Here is a 19,051-nt window from a genome sequence, read left to right on the forward strand (position 1 = left end):
CAACAACTGTCCAGTCATCGTTGGCAGTCTATGAGGCAGTCTCCATTTCCTCCTCAAACTCCATTTGCCATATAATAGCCTTCCGGAACTCTTTTCACCTCAGCTTCTGACAGAGCTGTCTGTGCTATTTGGTAGATCTCTGGATCAGCTTGCTGTGCTGCAATGATAGACGATTTGTTAAACCTCTCACTTAGATTATCTAAATCCCCAAATAAGGTTTCAGATGCTTGAATATCTAATTGTGGTGCCCCTTTTACCTCCGACAATGGATACTGTTTAGCCATTGTTCGGGTAACTACACACGCAAGAAATATCCCCAGAACCTGTTCCTGTAATTGCTCCGTTTCCTTAATTTCACATGGTTCCTCTGTAACCACAGGAGAAACTGATATTTTTGATCCAGCCAAATTGTTTCCTAGGAGTAGATCAATTCCCTTTATTGGTAAACTGTGGACAACACCTACAGTTACTACCCCAGTTATTAAGTAATTCTCTAGGCGTACTTTATACAAAGGTACGGGTATACACACCCCGCCAATTCTATTGACTAAAACTTTAGCATTCAAGGCGGTCTCTGGTGGAAACCTCATATCTTTCGCCAGCAAGAGTGTTTGGGTTGCTCCTGTGTCCCTGAGTATAATGATAGGTTTTCCTGCCTCACTTACAGGATATGGAGTTACTCTCCCCTTTAACAAAAAATCATTATAACTCTCAGGTATTTTATTCTCAACCTCCACACTCCTCTTAGTTTTACAATCTGGTTTCACATTCACAACTGTCGTTAAAGCTATAGCCTGGTCTGCTTTACTCTCAGTCAGAGTCTTTTCCTCTGCACTAACTTTGCGTACCCCAACAAGTCCTATGGGTTTACCTCGCAATTTCCAGCACTCTGAACGAAGATGACCCGTTTTGTTGCAATGATAACACTTTGGCTTGCGAACCTCACTTTTACCTTCAGCACCTTCCTTTCTGACCTGAGGAGGTGATCCTGGGGCATTCCCATCTGTTCCTTCTTGTCCCCGGCTACTTGCCTTCCTTTCACTCTCCCACTTTCTATCCTTCTTGGGTTTATGGGGGTGACAGACAAAATAGGTTGGCTTATTCACAAGCTCAAAATCATCTGCAATCTCTGCTGCTTGCCCAGCTTTCAAAACTTGTAGGTTATCTATGTGAGTTCTCACTACTGAAGGAATGGAGTTTTTAAACTCTTCTAAGAGAATTAATTCTTGAAGGTTCTCATAGGTGGTTTCTATCTTTAATGCCTGTATCCAACGGTCAAAATTCATTTGCTTCACCCTCTCAAATTCCAAATATGTCTGCCCAGTCAATCTCCGTAAATTCCGAAACTTCTGACGGTAAGCTTCAGGGACTAATTCATACGCAGAGAGAATAGCCTTTTTGCCATCTCATAATCTGCAGATGCCTCTTCAGGAAGCATGGTATAAACTTTATGAGCTCTGCCTTGCTTTGCATAAGCTGTGTCCAGTTTTCCTTCAGCCATTTCATCTGTTTGGCTATTTTTTCAAAAGATATGAAAAATGCCTCTACGTCCCTTTCCTCGAACTTAGGAAGAGCCTGTATAAATTTAAATAACTTCTCGCTGGGTCCTGATCTAAATTCAGATTATTCCTGATTGAATTTTCCCTGGATTTAAGACTATCCCTTTGTCTTAGTTCCATCTCTTTTAATTTAAATTCCCTCTCTTCTCTTTCACTCTCTCTCTGAAGTTCAAGTTTTCTTATTGCTATTGTTTTTTCTTTTTCCCTTTCCTCTTTTTTCAATTCAAGTTTTCTTATTTCTTTTTCTGCCTCAAGTTTTTTTGTTTCTTTTCCTGCTGAAGCTCCAGTTTCTAACTGAATCCTAGCTAATTCATTGCATCAGTCTCGGACCTACCACCTTCATGTCTCTCATATTCGCTTTCTTGTTCCCCGTATTGCCCTTCATCTGTATTACCCTCATCATCATCTTCTTCCACTAATTCCAGAAGTTCGGCTATCAATCCAATTACCCCTGCTTTTTCTGGCACCTGATTTCAATTCGAACCCTAATTTCGTGGCCAATTCTTTTAATTTGTTCTTAGTTAAAATTATCAAGTCACTCAGGGAAACATTCTGCTTTCCCAAAAAACTCTGCTACAACCACTAATGTCTTAACAATGGTAAAGACTGTACCTTATTGTACAAGAGACCTGGTTCTTTTAATTTCTTTGTAATTGGTGTCAGATTTAGAGCCCAACAATCAAGTTTCCAATTGATAAGATCACAGACTCGAGAGCAATTAATCTGATGCCAAACGCAGGACCCCAATTTAAATATGTTATCCCAGAGACAGTAATTACTATAATTCCAAATGTGAGCCCTCCAGATTAGATATGATTCAAATCCAGAAACCCAATTAATATGTTATTCAAGTCGCGGAAGAGCCCCCAATAAATATGTTATGACCGACCGCACCTGCCAAAGCCCCCATTCAAAATATATGATTCTGATTGTGGTGGGACCAACGCACTGATAATTCAATCCCGTCGCTCCACAGATCGGTGAACATATCATTTTAAACTTTCCAAATAAAAGAAAGACCCAGCCAAATTGTACCATCTATTAACCCCCGAATGAGGCTAACCAAACCAGGTGTCTTTAAATCATCCAGGTACTTATTAAAGGATGTGAGGCAACCCGCCTCTACCACCCTCCCAGGCAGGGCATTCCAGACCGTCACCACCCTCAGGGTAAAAAGGTTCTTCCTCAAATCCCCCTTAAACCTCCCGCCCCGCACCTTAAACTTGTGACCTCTCGTAACTGACCATTCAACTAAGGGGAACAACTGCTCCCTATCCACCCTGTCCATGCCCCTCATAATCTTGTACACCTCGATCAGGTCACCCCTCCCTCAGTCTTCTCTGCTCCAGCGAAAACAACCCAAGCCTATTCAACCTCTCTTCATAGCTTAAATGTTCCATCCCAGGCACCATCCTGGTGAATCGCCTCTGCACCCCCTCCAATGCAATCATATCCTTTCGGAGACATGGGGAGAGCAGGGACAGGAATGGATGTTGCAGGTTCCGGGATTTAGATGTTTCAGTAAGAACAGAGAAGATGGTAAAAGAGGAGGGGGTGTGGCATTGTTAATCAAGGAGAGTATTACGGCGGCAGAAAGGACGTTTGAGGACTCGTCTACTGAGGTAGTATGGGCCGAGGTTAGAAACAGGAGAGGAGAGGTCACCCTGTTGGGAGTTTTCTATAGACCTCCGAATAGTTCCAGAGATGTAGAGGAAAGGATAGCGAAGATGATTCTCGACAGGAGTGAGAGTAACAGGGTAGTTGTTATGGGGGACTTTAACTTTCCAAATATTGACTGGAAATACTATAGTTCGAGTACTTTAGATGGGTCAGTTTTTGTCCAGTGTGTGCAGGAGGGTTTTCTGACACAGTATGTAGGCCAACCAGGGACGATGCCATATTGGATTTGGTACTGGGTAATGAACCCGGCCAGGTGTTAGATTTAGATGTAGGTGAGCACTTTGGTGATAGTGATCACAATTCGGTTAGGTTTACCTTAGCGATGGGCAGGGACAGGTCTATACCGCAGGGCAAGAATTATAGCTGGGGGAAAGGAAATTATGATGCGATTAGGCAAGATTTAGGATGCGTAGGATGGGGAAGGAAACTGCAGGGGATGGGCACAATCGAAATGTGGAGCTTATTCAAGGAGCAGCTACTGCGTGTCCTTGATAAGTATGTACCTGTCAGGCAGGGAGGAAGTTGTTGAGCGAGGGAGCCGTGGTTTACTAAAGAAGTTGAAGCGTTTGTCAAGAGGAAGAAGAAGGCTTATGTTAGGATGAGACGTGAAGGCTCAGTTAGGGCGCTTGAGAGTTACAAGCTAGCCAGGAAGGATCTAAAGGGAGAGCTAAGAAGAGCGAGGAGAGGACACGAGAAGTCATTGGCGGATAGGATCAAGGAAAACCCTAAGGCTTTCTATAGGTATATCAGGAATAAAAGAATGACTAGAGATAGGTTAGGGCCAATCAAGGATAGTAGTGGGAAGTTGTGTGTGGAATCAGAGGAGATAGGGGAAGCGTTAAATGAATATTTTTCGTCAGTATTTACAGTAGAGAAAGAAAATGTTGTCGTGGAGAATACTGAGATACAGACTACTAGGCTAGATGGGATTGAGGTTCACAAGGAGGAGGTGTTAGCAATTTTGGAAAGTGTGAAAATAGATAAGTCCCCTGGGCCAGATGGGATTTATCCTAGGATTCTCTGGGAAGCCAGGGAGGAGATTGCAGAGCCTTTGTCCTTGATCTTTATGTCGTCATTGTCGACAGGAATAGTGCTGGAAGACTGGGGGATAGCAAATGTTGTCCCCTTGTTCAAGAAGGGGAGTAGAGACAGCCCTGGTAATTATAGACCTGTGAGCCTTACTTCGGTTGTGGGTAAAATGTTGGAAAAGGTTATAAGAGATAGGATTTATAATCATCTTGAAAAGAATAAGTTCATTAGCGATAGTCAGCACGGTTTTGTGAAGGGTAGGTCGTGCCTCATAAACCTTATTGAGTTTTTTGAGAAGGTGCCCAAACAGGTGGATGAGGGTAAAGCCGTGGATGTGGTGTATATGGATTTCAGTAAGGCGTTTGATAAGGTTCCCCACGGTAGGCTATTGCAGAAAATACGGAAGTATGGGATTGAAGGTGATTTAGTGCTTTGGATCAGAAATTGGCTAGCTGAAAGAAGACAGAGGGTGGTCGTTGATGGCAAATGTTCATCCTGGAGTTTAGTTACTAGTGGTGTACCGCAAGGATCTGTTTTGGGGCCACTGCTGTTTGTCATTTTTATAAATGACCTGGATGAGGGTGTAGAAGGGTGGGTTAGTAAATTTGCGGATGACACAAAAGTCGGTGGAGTTGTGGATAGTGCCGAAGGATGTTGTAGGGTACAGAGGGACATAGACAGGCTGCAGAGCTGGGCTGAGAGATGGCAAATGGAGTTTAATGCGGAAAAGTGTGAGGTGATTCACTTTGGAAGGAGTAACAGCAATGCAGAGTACTGGGCTAATGGGAAGATTCTTGGTAGTGTAGATGAGCAGAGAGATCTTGGTGTCCAGGTGCATAAATCCCTGAAGGTTGCCACCCAGGTTAATAGGGCTGTTAAGAAGGCATATGGTGTGTTAGCTTTTATTAGTAGGGGGATCGAGTTTTGGAGCCACGAGGTCATGCTGCAGCTGTACAAAACTCTGGTGCGGCCGCACCTGGAGTATTGCGTGCAGTTCTGGTCACCGCATTATAGGAAGGATGTGGAAGCTTTGGAAAGGGTGCAGAGGAGATTTACTAGGATGTTGCCTGGTATGGAGGGAAGGTCTTACGAGGAAAGGCTGAGGGACTTGAGGTTGTTTTCGTTAGAGAGAAGGAGGAGGAGAGGTGACTTAATAGAGACATATAAGATAATCAGAGGGTTAGATAGGGTGGATAGTGAGAGTCTTTTTCCTCGGATGGTGATGGCAAACACGAGGGGACATAGCTTTACGTTGAGGGGTGATAGATATAGGACAGATGTCAGAGGTAGTTTCTTTACTCAGAGAGTAGTAGGGGCGTGGAACGCCCTGCCTGCAACAGTAGTAGACTCGCCAACTTTAAGGGCATTTAAGTGGTCATTGGATAGACATATGGATGAAAATGGAATAGTGTAGGTCAGATGGTTTCACAGGTCGGCGCAACATCGAGGGCCGAAGGGCCTGTACTGCGCTGTAATGTTCTATGTTCTATAATGTGGCGACCAGAATTGCACACAGTACTCCAGCTGTGGCCTTACCAAAGTTCTATACAACTCCAACATGACCTCCCTGCTTTTGTAATCTATGCCTCGATTGATAAAGGCAAGTGTTCCATATGTCTTTTTCACCACCCTATTAACCTGCCCTTCTGCCTTCAGAGATCTATGGACAAACAAGCCAAGGTCCCTTTGTTCCTTGGAACTTCCCAGTGTCAGGCCACTCATTGAATACTTTCGTGTTACATTACTCCTTCCAAAGTGTATCACCTCACACTTTTCAGCGTTAAATTCCATCTGCCACTTTTCTGCCCATTTGACCATCCCGTCTATATCTTCCTGTAACCCAAGACACTCAACCTCACTGTTAAGCACTCGGTCAATCTTTGTGTCATCCGCGAACTTACTGATCCTACCCCCCACATAGTCATCTATGTCGTTTATATAAATGATAAACAATAGGGGACCCAGCACAGATCCCTGTGGTACGCCACTGGATACTGGCTTCCAGTCACTAAAACAACCGTCTGTTATCACTCTCTGTCTCCTACAGCTAAGCCAATTTTGAATCCACCTTATCAGGTTACCCTGTATCCCATGTGCATTTGCTTTCTTGATAAGTTTCCCATGTGGGACTTTGTCAAAGGCTTTGCTGAAATCCATGTAAACTACATCAACTGCACTACCCTCATCTACACACCTGGTCACATGCTCAAAAAATTCAATCAAATTTGTTAGGCATGACCTCCCTCTGACAAAGCCATGCTGACTGTTCCTAATCAAATTTTGCCTCTCCAAGTGGAGGTAGATTCTCTCCTTCAGAATTTTCTCCAATAGTTTCCCTACCACTGACATGAGACTCACTGGTCTGTAGTTCCCTGGCTTATCTCTGCAACCTTTCTTAAATAGTGGAACCACATTAGCTGTTCTCCAGTCCTCTGGCACCTCCCCAGAGGCCAGACAGGAATTAAAAATTAGGGTCAGAGACCCTGCAATCTCCACCCTCGCCTCCCACAGCATCCTGGGACACAAATCGGACCTGGAGATTTGTCCACTTTTAAGCCTGCCAAAACCTCCAATACCTTGTCACTCCCTATGACAATTTACTCAAGAACCTCACAGTCTCTCTCTCTGAGTTCCATATCTACATCCTCATTCTCTTGGGTGAAGACAGATGTGAAGTATTCATTCAACACCCTACCAATGTCCTCTGCCTCCACCCACAGATTTCCCCCTTGGTCCCTAATGGGTCCTATTCTTTCCCTGGTTATCCTCTTCGCATTGATATTCTCCAGCGAATTTCAACAATTAACGACCTGCAAACACTTACAATGGAATCAAGCTGACTTTAGAGCTTTTGAGGGATAAAAGATTGTCACAGTCTAACTTCCCTTTCTTCAATTTAAATTACCAGAGATCTCTGTTTTGGCTTGACTTTTTCTTAGAATTTTGAAAGATAGTAATAAAACAGACCAAAATCCTATTCCTTCAGTTTAAATGGTTGAGAGCTCTTTTTCAGGTGTCTGAACACCACAGCTGTCCATGTCCTCTGTCTGTGTTCTGTTGAAACAAACTGTCTTCAACTCAAAGCCAGTTCAAAACTGAATTGTAACAAATGTATTGCATGAGACTCAATCCCAGTGGCTATATCTGGTAATGAGAATGCACCCTTTGAATCGCAGTCTCCAAATGGCTGTTTCTAAGGCAACGAAAATGCACCTTCCTATAACTCCTGCGGCTTGCTGGTGCGAAAAGCAATACTGATTCTTTGCAAGTCTTAAAGGCAAACCGCATATTCCGAAAAAAAACTACAGGACCATGACAATATGCACCTCAAGTGCCGTAACCTGCAGGACTATGGACCAAGTGTTAGAAGGTGGGATTAGACTTGGTGGTTCGTTTTTCAGCCGGCACAGACACGATGGGCCAAGTGGCCTCTTTCTGTGTCATAAACGTTCCATGATTCTGTTAGCGGGAATGAATCTGAAAAAATCATTCGAAACTCGGGTCTGCTCCAAACATCAAACAGTTTATTGGATTACGCCGGCGGGGAGCAGGTCACTGGGCAATCCAGATTCCTCTCCACCGAACAAAGGAAAATCATCAATACTTATCCAGTTTCAAACAGTTATTCAGCCCATCCCAGCTGGACACGGTCCAATCATCGTGATTATAGATTACATACATTGATTTGGCCTAACCATCAGCTTCAAGAAAATGAACATCATGGGGCAGGACGTCAGAGATGCTCCATACATCAATATTGGCGACCACGCTCTGGAAGTGGTTCAAGAGTTCACCTACCTAGGCTCAACTATCACCAGTAACCTGTCTCTCGATGCAGAAATCAACAAGCGCATGGGAAAGGCTTCCACTGCTATGTCCAGACTGGCCAAGAGAGTGTGGGAAAATGGCGCACTGACACAGAACACAAAAGTCCGAGTGTATCAAGCCTATGTACAAATTTAGTTTTTTTCATTAAGAATATACGAATTAGGAGCAGGAGTAGGCCATTCAGCCCATCAAGCCTGCTCCGCCATTCAATAAGACCATGGCTTATCTGATTGTGGTCTCAACACCACTTTCCCACTACCTCCCCCCGCCCCCACCGCCCCCCCCCCCCCCCACCATAACCCTTGACTTTCTTATGGATCAAAAATCTGTCTAACTCAGCCTGAAGTATATTCAATGACCCAGCCTCCAATGCTCTATGGGGAAGAGAATTCCAAAGATTAACGAGCCTCTGAGAGAAGAAATTCCTCCTTATGTCTTCAAAGGGAGCCCCCTTATTTTTAAACTATGTGCCCAAGTTTCAGATTCCCCCACAAGGGGAAACATCCTCCCAGCATCTACCCTGTCAAGCCCCCTCAGAATCTTACATGTTTCAATAAGATCACCTCTCATTCTTCTAAACTCCATTGAGTATAGGCCCAACCTGCTCAATCTTTCCACATAAGACAACCCCTTCATCCCAGGAATCAGCCTGGTGAATCTTCTCTGAACTGCCTCCAATGCTAGTTTGTCACCCCGTAAATAAGGAGAACAAAACTGGACGCAGTACTCTAGATGCGGTCTCACCAATGCTCTGGACAGTTATAGCAAGACTTCCCCACTTTTATACACCATCCTCTTTGCAACAAAGGCCAACATTCCATTTGCCTTTCCTAATTACTCGCTGTACCTGCATTCTAACTTTTTGTGATTCATGTACAAGGACACCCAGGTTCCTCTGTACCGAAGAATTCTGCCGTCTCTCTGTATTCTAATATTAGAACAAAGAAAGAACAAAGAAAATTACAGCACAGGAACAGGCCCTTCGGCCCTCCAAGCCTGCGCCGATCCAGATCCTCTATCTAAACATGTCGCCTATTTTCTAAGGGTCTGTATCTCTTTGCTTCCTGCCCATTCATGTATCTGTCTAGATACATCTTAAAAGACGCTATCGTGCCCGCGTCTACCACCTCTGCTGGCAACGCGTTCCAGGCACCCACCACCCTCTGCGTAAAGAACTTTCCACGCATATCCCCCCTAAACTTTTCCCCTCTCACTTTGAACTCGTGGCCCCTAGTAATTGAATCCCCCACTCTGGGAAAAAGCTTCTTGCTATCCACCCTGTCTATACCTCTCATGATTTTGTACACCTCAATCAGGTCCCCCCTAAACCTCCGTCTTTCTAATGAAAATAATCCTAATCTACTCAACCTCTCTTCATAGCTAGCGCCCTCCATACCAGGCAACATCCTGGTTAACCTCCTCTGCACCCTCTCCAAAGCATCTACATCCTTTTGGTAATGTGGCGACCAGAACTGTCGGCAGTATTCCAAATGTGGCCGAACCAAAGTCTTATACAACTGTAACATGACCTGCCAACTCTTGTACTCAATACCCCGTCCGATGAAGGAAAGCATGCCGTATGCCTTCTTGACCACTCTATTGACCTGCGGTGCCACCTTCAGGAACAATGGACCTGAACACCCAAATCTCTCTGTACATCAATTTTCCCCAGGACTTTTCCATTTATTGTACAGTTCACTCTTGAATTGGATCTTCCAAAATGCATCACCTCGCATTTGCCCAGATTGAAATTTTTTTTCTAGAAGTTTTCCCACCACTGAAGTTAAACTGACTGGCCTGTAGTTGTTGGGCTTATCTTTACATCCTTTTTTGAACAAAGGTGTAACGTTTGCAATTCTCCAGTCCTCTGGCACCACCCCTGAGTCTAAGGAAGACTGAAAAATTATGGCCAGTGCCTCTGCGATTTCTACCCTTATTTCTCTCAGTGATCGTTGGATGCATCTCATCTGGTCCTGGTGCTTTATCCACTTTAAGCACAGACAGCCTATCCAATACTTCCTATTAATCAATTTTAAACCTGTCTAGTGTCTGACTTACCTCCTCTTTCAACATTGCCTCACAAATTGCTCTTACCTAACCTTGCATCATCAGCAAATTTGGCTACAATACACTCGGTCCCTTCATCCAAGTTGTTAATATAGATCGTAAATAGTTGATGCCCCAGCACAGATCCCTGTGGTACTCCACTAGTCACAGTTTGACAACCTGAAAATGGCCCATTTATCCTGACTCTCTGTTTCCTGTTAGACAATCCTCTATCCATGCTAATGTATTATCCCCCAAACCATGAGCTCTTATCTTGTGCAGTAACCTTTTATGTGGCCCCTTATCAAATGCCCTTTGGAAATCCAAATACATAACATCTATTGGTTCCTGTTTATCCATCCTGCTTATTACATCCTCAAAGAACTCGAATAAATTTGTCAAACATGATTTCCCTTTCATAAAACCATGTTGATTCTGCCTGACTGCATTATGATTTTCTTAATGTCCTGCTACTATTTCCTTAATCATTTACTCCAGCATTTTCCCAATGACAGATGTTAGGCTAACTGGCCTATAGATTCTTGCTTTCTGTTTCACTCCTTTCCTGAATAGAAGTATTACATTTGCTGTTTTCCAGTCAGCTGGGACCTTTCCAGAATTTAGGGAATTTTGGAAGATTACAACCATTGCATCTACTATCCTTGCAGCCACTTCTTTTAAGACCCTAGGATGCAGGCCATCAGGTCCAGGGAACTTGTCAGTTTTCCTAGTACTTTTTCTCTAGTGATAGTGATTGTTTTAAGTTCCTCCCTTCCTTTTGCCTCCTGATTTTCTACTATTCTTGTGTCTTCTACTGTGAATACAGACACAAAATACTTGTTCAAAGTCTCTGCCATTTCCTTGTTTCCCATTATTAATTCCCTAGTCTCATCATCTAAGGGACCAGTGCTAACTTTAGCTACTTTCTTCCTTTTTATATATTTGTAGAAGATTTTCCTGTCTGTTTTTATATTTCTTGCAAGTTTACTCTCATACAGTAATTTCTCCCTGTTTTTGAAGCCATCCTTTGCTGGTTTCTCAAATTTTCCCTGTCTTCTGGCCCGCCACTAATCTTTGCAGCATTGTATGCCTTTTCTTTCACGTTGATACCATCCTTAACTTCCTTAGTTAGCCACAGATGGTGCGTCCTTCTGGTAGAGTCTTTCTTTCTTAATGAAATATATCTTTGTTGAGAGTTATGAAATATCTCCTTAAATGTCTGCCACTGTTTCTCTACTGTCTTAGCATTTAACCTATTTTCCCAGTCCACTTTAGCTAACTCCGTCTTCATACCCTTGTAATTGCCTTTATTTAAGAGACTAAATTTCTCAAACTCATACTGAATGTGAAATTTTATCATGTTATGATCACTCTTGCCTTAGAGGATCATTTACTATGAGATCATTTATTCATGCATGGATGTGGGCATCACTGGCTAGGCCAGCATTTATTGCCCACCCTAATTGCCCTCGAGAAGGTGGTGGCGAGCCATCTTCTTGAACTGCTGCAGTCCATGTGGTGCAGGTACACCCACAGTGCTGATAAGGAAGGGAGTTCCATGATTTTGACCCAGTGACAGTGAAGGAACGGCGATATAGTTCCAAGTCAGGATGGTGTGTGACTTGGAGGGGAACTTGTAGGTCGTGATGTTCCCATGCATTTGCTACCCTTGTCCTTCTAGTTGGTAGAGGTCGTGGGTTTGGAAGGTGCTGTCTAAGGAGCCTTGGTGCATTGCTGCAGTGCATCTTGTAGATGGTACACACTGCTGCCACTGTGCGTCGGTGGTGGAGGGAGTGAATGTTTGTAGATGGGGTGCCAATCAAGCGGGCTGCTTTGTCCTGCGTGGTGTCGAGCTTCTTGAGTGTTGTTGGAGCTGCACCCATCCAGGCAAGTGGAGAGTATTCCATCACACTCCTGACTTGTGCCTTGTAGATGATGGACAGGCTTAGGGGAGTCAGGAGGTGAGTTAGTCGCTGCGGAATTCCCAGCCTCTGACCTGCTCTTGTAGCCACGGTATTTATGTGACTGGTCCATTTCAGTTTCTGGTCAATGGTAACCCCCCAGGATGTTGATAGTGGGGGATTCAGCGATGGTAATGCCATTGAATGTCAAGGGGAGATGGTTAGATTCTCTCTTGTTGGAGATGGGCATTGCCTGGCACTTGTGTGGCGCGAATGTTAATTGCCACTTATCAGCCCAAGCCTGGATATTGTCCAGGTCTTGCTGTATTTCTTATCCTTGTTTTTAAACAACACCCCCTCCCTGTCTCTGTAACCTCCTTTTTCTTTTATACTTTCATGGGACGAGGGCATCGCCTGCCAGGCCAGCATTTATTGCCCATCCCTAATTGCCTTGAATGGAGTGGCTTGCTAGGCCATTTCAGAGGGCAGTTAAGAGTCAACCACATTGCTGTGGATCTGGAATCACATGTAGGCCAGACCAGGTAAGGACAGCGGATTTCCTTCCCTAAAGGGCATTAGTGAACCAGATGGGTTTTTACGACAATTGATGATTGATAAATCACCAGGGCCAAATGAAATGTATCCCAGGCTGTTAAAAGAAGTAAGAGAGGAAATAGTGGAAGGTCTGACCATCATTTTCCAGTCCTCATTGGATACAGGTGTGGTGCTGGAGGATTGGAGAACTACTAATGTTGTACCTCTGTTTAAAAAGGGAGCAAGGGATAGACTGAATAATTACAGGCCAGTCAGTCTAAACTTAGTAATAGGCAAATTATTGGAATCTATTCTGAGAGATAGGATAAACTGTCACTTAGAAAGGCACAGGTTAATCAAGGATAGTCAGCATGGATTTGTTCAGGGAAGATCTTGTTTGACAACTTGATCGAATTTATTGAAGAAGTAACAAGGAAGATAGATGAGGGCAGTGTAGTTGATGTGGTCTATATGGATTTTAGCAAGGCTTTTGACAAGATCCCACATGCAGACTGTTAAAAAACTAAAATCCCATGGGATCCAGGAAAATGCAGCAAGGTGGATACAAAATTACTGAGTGGCAGGAAACACAGGGTAATTGTTGAACCATGTTTTAGCGACTGGAGAGCTGTTTCCAGTGGCATTCCACAGGGCTCTGTACTGGGTCCCCTGCTTTTTGTGGTGTATATTAATGATTTGGACGTAAATGTCAGGGGCATGATCAAGAAGTTTGTAGATGACACAAAGATTGACCGTGTGGTCGATAGCGAGGAGGATAGTTGTAGGCTGCAGGAAGATATTGATGGTCTGGCAGATGGGCAGAAAAGTGGCAAATGGAATTCAACCTGGAGAAGTGTGAGGTGATGCATTTGGGGAGATCAAACAAGGCAAAGGAATACACGATTAAAAATACTGAGAAGTGTAGAGGAAGTAAGGGACCTTGGAGTGAATGTCCACAGATCCCTGAAGGTAGCAGGACAGGTCGATAAGGTGGTTAAAAAGGCATATGGAATTCTTTCCTTTATTATCCGAAATATAGAACACAAGAGCAGGGAGGTTATGCTGGAACTGCATAACTCATTGGTTAAGCCACAACTGGAGTACTGTGTACAGTTCTGGTCACCTCATTACAGAAAGGATGTAATTGCACTAGAGAGGGTACAGAGGAGATTTACAAGGATGTTGCTGGGACTGGAGAAATGCAGCTATAAGGAAAGATTGGATAGGCTGGGGTTGTTCTCCTTGGAACAGAGAAGGCTGAGGGGAGATCTGATTGAAATGTACAAAATTTTGAGGGGCCTGGATAGAGTGGAGGTGAAGGGTCTATTCACCTTAGCAGAGAGGTCAGTGACGAGGGGCATAGATTTAAAGTGATTGGTAGAAAGATTAGAGGGGAGATGAGGAAAAACTTTTTCACCCAGAGGGTGGTGATGGTCTGGAACTCACTGCCTGAAAGGCAGAGCCTCAACTCATTCAAAAGAATTCTCTCCCTGAACTTCTCCGCCTTCTTTACGATGCTCCTTAAATTTAGTTTTGTTTGATAATGCTCCTGTGAAGTGCCTTGGAAGGTTTAACTACGTGAAAGGCACTGTATTAATGCAAATTGTTGTTGTATACTACGCACCCATGGAAGCATTCAAAAGGGAATTCGACTGTTCTATGAAAAGGAAGCATGTGCAGGGTTACAGGGAGAAGGCGGGGGAATGACACTCAGTGAATTGCGCATTCGGAGAGCTGGTGCAGACATGAAGGGCCAAATGGCCTCCTTCAGCGCTGAAACAATTCTGTTATAACCTCTGGACATTTACCATCAAAATAATGAATGGCCCCAGCAGCGAGGGTGGTTTAGGCTTGCAGCATGGTAAACTGGTGAAATGCAATGTTTAGGGTAGGGAGGAGGATAGTGGTGCATAAAGGGGGAAAGCAGTGCGGAACCCCCATACCAACCAGCCTCTCTCTGCAAAGCACAACATTTGGGTCTTTTCCAGAGGAAATTATAACTTTTGTTTCCGAACCCTGGGTCAAATCTCCTGACAATGAAGCATCAGCAATTAATACAATCAGGTAATAGCAGAAGAAAGAGAAAGTGCAGCAGTCTCCTGTGTTCAGTGTCTCTAACCTTGCATATAGTTGCAGTACCGCTGGGAGGCAGGAGGTGGGGGTGTTGCCCAGCATGAACAGCCTCATGAGGCCGGTCCCCAACTCCGAGTCCATCAGCAATCCGGGAGCGGGAAGCACAGAACGAGCCCATTCGAATGGGCATCTTCCATCGCTGAGGAGATTTAACGCTGAAATGGACTGATTATTGCTCTTAGCGAATGAAGGGATATCGAGAGCGGGAGGAAAGCGGAGTCACAGACTCAGTGACCGCACTCAAATCCAGCTCCAGGCTTCGCGGCCTAGGCGTCACGTGCTTTCACCGCTGAACCAATCAGCAGCGGGGGGCGGGGCCCAAACTCGCTGGAGATCGGGACTTCCGGTCAGTGAGAGAGGCCGGTGGCCGGAGGGTCAGTACTGAGGGAGTGCCGCACTGTCGGAGGGTCAGTACTGAGGGAGTGCCGCACTGTCGGAGTGTCAGTACTGAGGGAGTGCTGCACTGTCGGAGGGTCAGTACTGAGGGAGTGCAGCACTGTCGGAGGGGCAGTACTGAGGGAGTGCTGCACTGTCGGAGAGTCAGTACTGAGGGAGTGCCGCACTGTCGGAGGGTCAGTACTGAGGGAGTGCTGCACTGTCGGAGGGTCAGTACTGAGGGAGTGCTGCACTGTGGGAGGGTCAGTACTGAGGGAGTGCTGCACTGTCGGAGGGTCAGTACTGAGGGAGTGCCGCACTGTCGGAGGGTCAGTACTGAGGGAGTGCCGCACTGTCGGAGGGTCAGTACTGAGGGAGTGCCGCACTGTCGGAGGGTCAGTACTGAGGGAGTGCCGCACTGTCGGAGGGTCAGTACTGAGGGAGTGCAGCACTGTCGGAGGGTCAGTACTGAGGGAGTGCCGCACTGTCGGAGGGTCAGTACTGAGGGAGTGCAGCACTGTCGGAGGGTCAGTACTGAGGGAGTGCCGCACTGTCGGAGTGTCAGTACTGAGGGAGTGCCGCACTGTCGGAGGGTCAGCACTGAGGGAGTGCCGCACTGTCGGAGGGTCAGTACTGAGGGAGTGCAGCACTGTCGGAGGGTCAGTACTGAGGGAGTGCTGCACTGTCGGAGGGGCAGTACTGAGGGAGAGCCGCACTGTCGGAGGGGCAGTACTGAGGGAGTGCTGCACTGTCGGAGGGTCAGTACTGAGGGAGTGCTGCACTGTCGGAGGGGCAGTACTGAGGGAGTGCTGCACTGTTGGAGGGTCAGTACTGAGGGAGTGCTGCACTGTCGGAGGGTCAATCTTTCTGTTTTTATGTTAAAGTGAGGCGTTTCGGGGTCCTGGATAATATTTGTCCACTATTTATGGGGGGTGTTCGTGGGCTGATCATTGAAGGTTGCCAGGCGGCAGGTTGAGGAAGTGGTTAATAAAGCACACGGAATCCTGGCATTTATAAATGAGGACATCAAGCACAAGAATGAGGAGGTTATGATAAACTTGTATAAAACACCAGTTCAGTCTCAACTGGAGTATTGTGACTAGTTCTGTGCGTTTCACTTTAGGAAGGATGTGAAGGCATTGGAGAAGGTGCAGAAAAGATTCAGGAGAATGGTTTCAGGGATGAGGATCTTCTGTTACTTCGACAGGTTGGAGAAGCTGGGGTTGTTCCACTTGGTGAAGGAAAGATTAAGATTTGGTTTAGGTGTTGAAAATGATGAGGGATTTAGGTAGAGTAAATAAGGAGAATCTGTTTTCAGCTGCTGAAGGCTTGTGAACCAGAGGACACCGATTTTCAAGTAATTGGCAAAAGAAGTAATGGTGACGAGGGGAAATTTTTTTTATGCAGTGAGTGTTTAGGATCTGGAATGCACTGTCTGAGAGTGTGGTGGAGGCAGGTTCAGTGAGTGTTTAGGATCTGGAATGCACTGTCTGAGAGTGTGGTGGAGGCAGGTTCAGTGAGTGTTTAGGATCTGGAATGCACTGTCTGAGAGTGTGGTGGAGGCAGGTTCAGTGAGTGTTTAGGATCTGGAATGCACTGTCTGAGAGTGTGGTGGAGGCAGGTTCAGTGAGTGTTTAGGATCTGGAATGCACTGTCTGAGAGTGTGGTGGAGGCAGTTTCAGTGAGTGTTTAGGATCTGGAATGCACTGTATGAGAGTGCGGTGGAGGCAGGTTCAGTGAGTGTTTAGGATCTGGAATGCACTGTCTGAGAGTGTGGTGGAGGCATGTTCAGTGAGTGTTTAGGATCTGGAATGCACTATCTGAGAGTGTGGTGGAGGCAGATTCAATGAGTGTTTAGGATCTGGAATGCACTGCCTGAGATTGTGGTGGAGGCATGTTCAGTGAGTGTTTAGGATCTGGAATGCACTGCCTGAGAGTGCGGTGGAGGCAGGTTCAGTGAGTGTTTAGGATCTGGAATGCACTGTATGAGAGTGTGGTGGAGGCAGGTTCAGTGAATGTTTAGGATCTGGAATGCACTGCCTGAGAGTGTGGTGGAGGCAGGTTCAGTGAGTGTTTAGGATCTGGAATGCACTGCCTGAGAGTGTGGTGGAGGCCGGTTCAGTGAGTGTTTAGGATCTGAAATGCACTGTCTGAGAGTGTGGTGGAGGCAGGTTCAGTGAGTGTTTAGGATCTGGAATGCACTGTCTGAGAGTGTGGTGGAGCAGGTTCAGTGAGTGTTTAGGATCTGAAATGCACTGTCTGAGAGTGTTGTGGAGGCAGGTTCAGTGAGTGTTTAGGATCTGGAATGCTCTGTCTGAGAGTGTGGTGGAGGCAGGTTCAGTGAGTGTTTAGGATCTGGAATGCACTGTCTGACAGTGTGGTGGAGGCAGGTTCAGTGAGTGTTTAGGATCTGGAATGCACTGTCTGAGAGTGTGGTGGAGGCAGGTTCAGTGAGTGTTTAGGATCTGGAATGCACTGTCTGAGAGTGTGGTGGAGGCAGGTTCAGTGAGTGTTTCGGATCTGAAATGCACTATCTGAGAGTGTGGTGGAGGCAGGTTCAGTGAGTGTTTAGGATCTGGAATGCACTGTCTGAGAGTGTGGTGGAGGTAGTTTAATTGTGGCTTTCAAAAGGGGAATTGGATAAATATTTGGAGAAAAAAATGCAGGTATATGGGGGACAGAGCAGGGGAGTGGGGTAACTGGATTGCTGTTTTGAAAGAGCCTGCTCGGACTTGAAAGGCCTCATTGTGTGATGTACTATTCAATCATTTTATTAAACAGGTTCTCTGGTCATTATCACATTACTGTTTTTGAGAACTTGCTGTGTGCAAAGAATATTCATTATGTTTAAAATAGTCTCTTGGTATTTCTGAGCAGACGAAGAATTTGGGAAGGTTGTAGTCAGCAGTTGCAGGCCTGCTGCCCGCCGGCAGATTCTCCCACAGTGGGTACAAGTGAAGGTGCCACTGGGGGCAATTGGATCTATCCTCCTTCTCCGTTTCTCTGTCATGCTAGTTCTTCGCTCAGTCTCAAAAGTGTCTGTATACCTCCTGATGTAGCATCTCCAGGCATCACGATCTGTGGCCTGCGTTTCCCACTGGCGATGGTCGATGTGGCACACAGAGAGGGAATTCTTCAGAGAGTCCTTGAAACGTTTGCATGGGGTCCCTCTGTTCCTTTTACCCATGGTCAGCTCTCCATACAACACAATCTTGGGCAGGTGACTGTCGCCCATCCGGGCAACATGACCCGCCCAACACAGTTGCCTTGCAGGAGGATGGCCTCGATGCTGGTGATGTTGGCTGTTTCCAGGACTTCAATGTTTGTGATGCGGTCCTGCCAGTGGATCTTAAGGATGCTGCGGAGGCAGCGCTGATGGAAGCGCTCTAGAAGGCGTACATGATGACAGTATAGGACCCATGACTCGGCACCTTACAGAAGAGTGGTGAGGACTATGGCTCTGTACACTTTGAGTTTGGTCTGTGCTCTGAGGCTGCGGTTGCTCCACACTTGTTTGTACAGTTTGCCGAATGTACTGTTTGCTTTTGAAAGCCTATTGTCCACTTCCTTGTCTATGGTGGCCTCAAATGAGATGACGTTCCCCAAATAAGTAAATTGCTTGACGGCATTCAGCTCGGTTCCCTCGATGACGATGCTTGGTTGGTCTATATTCTTCTTGGGGTGCAGGCTGATGCAGGACTTCAATTTTCTTTAAACTGATTTTTAGTTCGAAGAGTTGTGCCGCCTGGGAAAAACGTGTCATTATAAGTTGCAGGTCTGACTGACTGTGGGCCAGGAGAGCACAGTCATCGGTGAAAAGAAGTTCACGGATGAGTTTTTTTGTGTCTTTGTGTGAGTCTGAAGACGCCTGAGGTTGAAAAGGCCTCCATCAGTCTGTAAGCTTAGTAAAGTCTCTCCTTAAAGTCTTCCATTGCCTGCTGCAGCATCATGCTGAAAAAGATGGTG

The 19,051-nt window shown here is 45.7% G+C and overlaps 2 protein-coding genes across 10 annotated transcripts in view; one reads left to right on the forward strand and one right to left on the reverse strand.

Annotated features, from left to right (window-relative positions):
* The window catches only part of osgn1 (oxidative stress induced growth inhibitor 1), a 98,461-nt gene extending 83,474 nt beyond the window's left edge, over positions 1-14,987 (reverse strand). The window contains 1 exon segment of the mRNA XM_068048735.1: positions 14,697-14,987. Coding sequence (XP_067904836.1) covers positions 14,697-14,703 — 7 coding nt within the window. The 5' untranslated portion in view covers positions 14,704-14,987.
* LOC137378417 (uncharacterized) overlaps positions 1-19,051 on the forward strand; it is a 576,275-nt gene that overhangs the window by 512,089 nt on the left and 45,135 nt on the right. Inside the window, exon 1 of one of the 9 annotated variants that reach the window (XM_068048738.1) lies at positions 14,742-15,150. The exons of 2 other annotated variants lie outside the window; for them this stretch is intronic. The gene's annotated coding sequence lies outside the window, so the exon portion shown is untranslated. Of the gene's footprint in view, positions 1-14,741; positions 15,184-15,592; positions 15,679-15,823; positions 15,844-19,051 lie in introns of those variants that run through there. 6 more of the 9 variants (XM_068048736.1, XM_068048737.1, XM_068048740.1 and 3 more) reach the window with 6 other exon arrangements.

This window comes from Heterodontus francisci, chromosome 16 (genome assembly GCF_036365525.1).
Source record: "Heterodontus francisci isolate sHetFra1 chromosome 16, sHetFra1.hap1, whole genome shotgun sequence".
NCBI lineage: Eukaryota > Metazoa > Chordata > Chondrichthyes > Heterodontiformes > Heterodontidae > Heterodontus > Heterodontus francisci.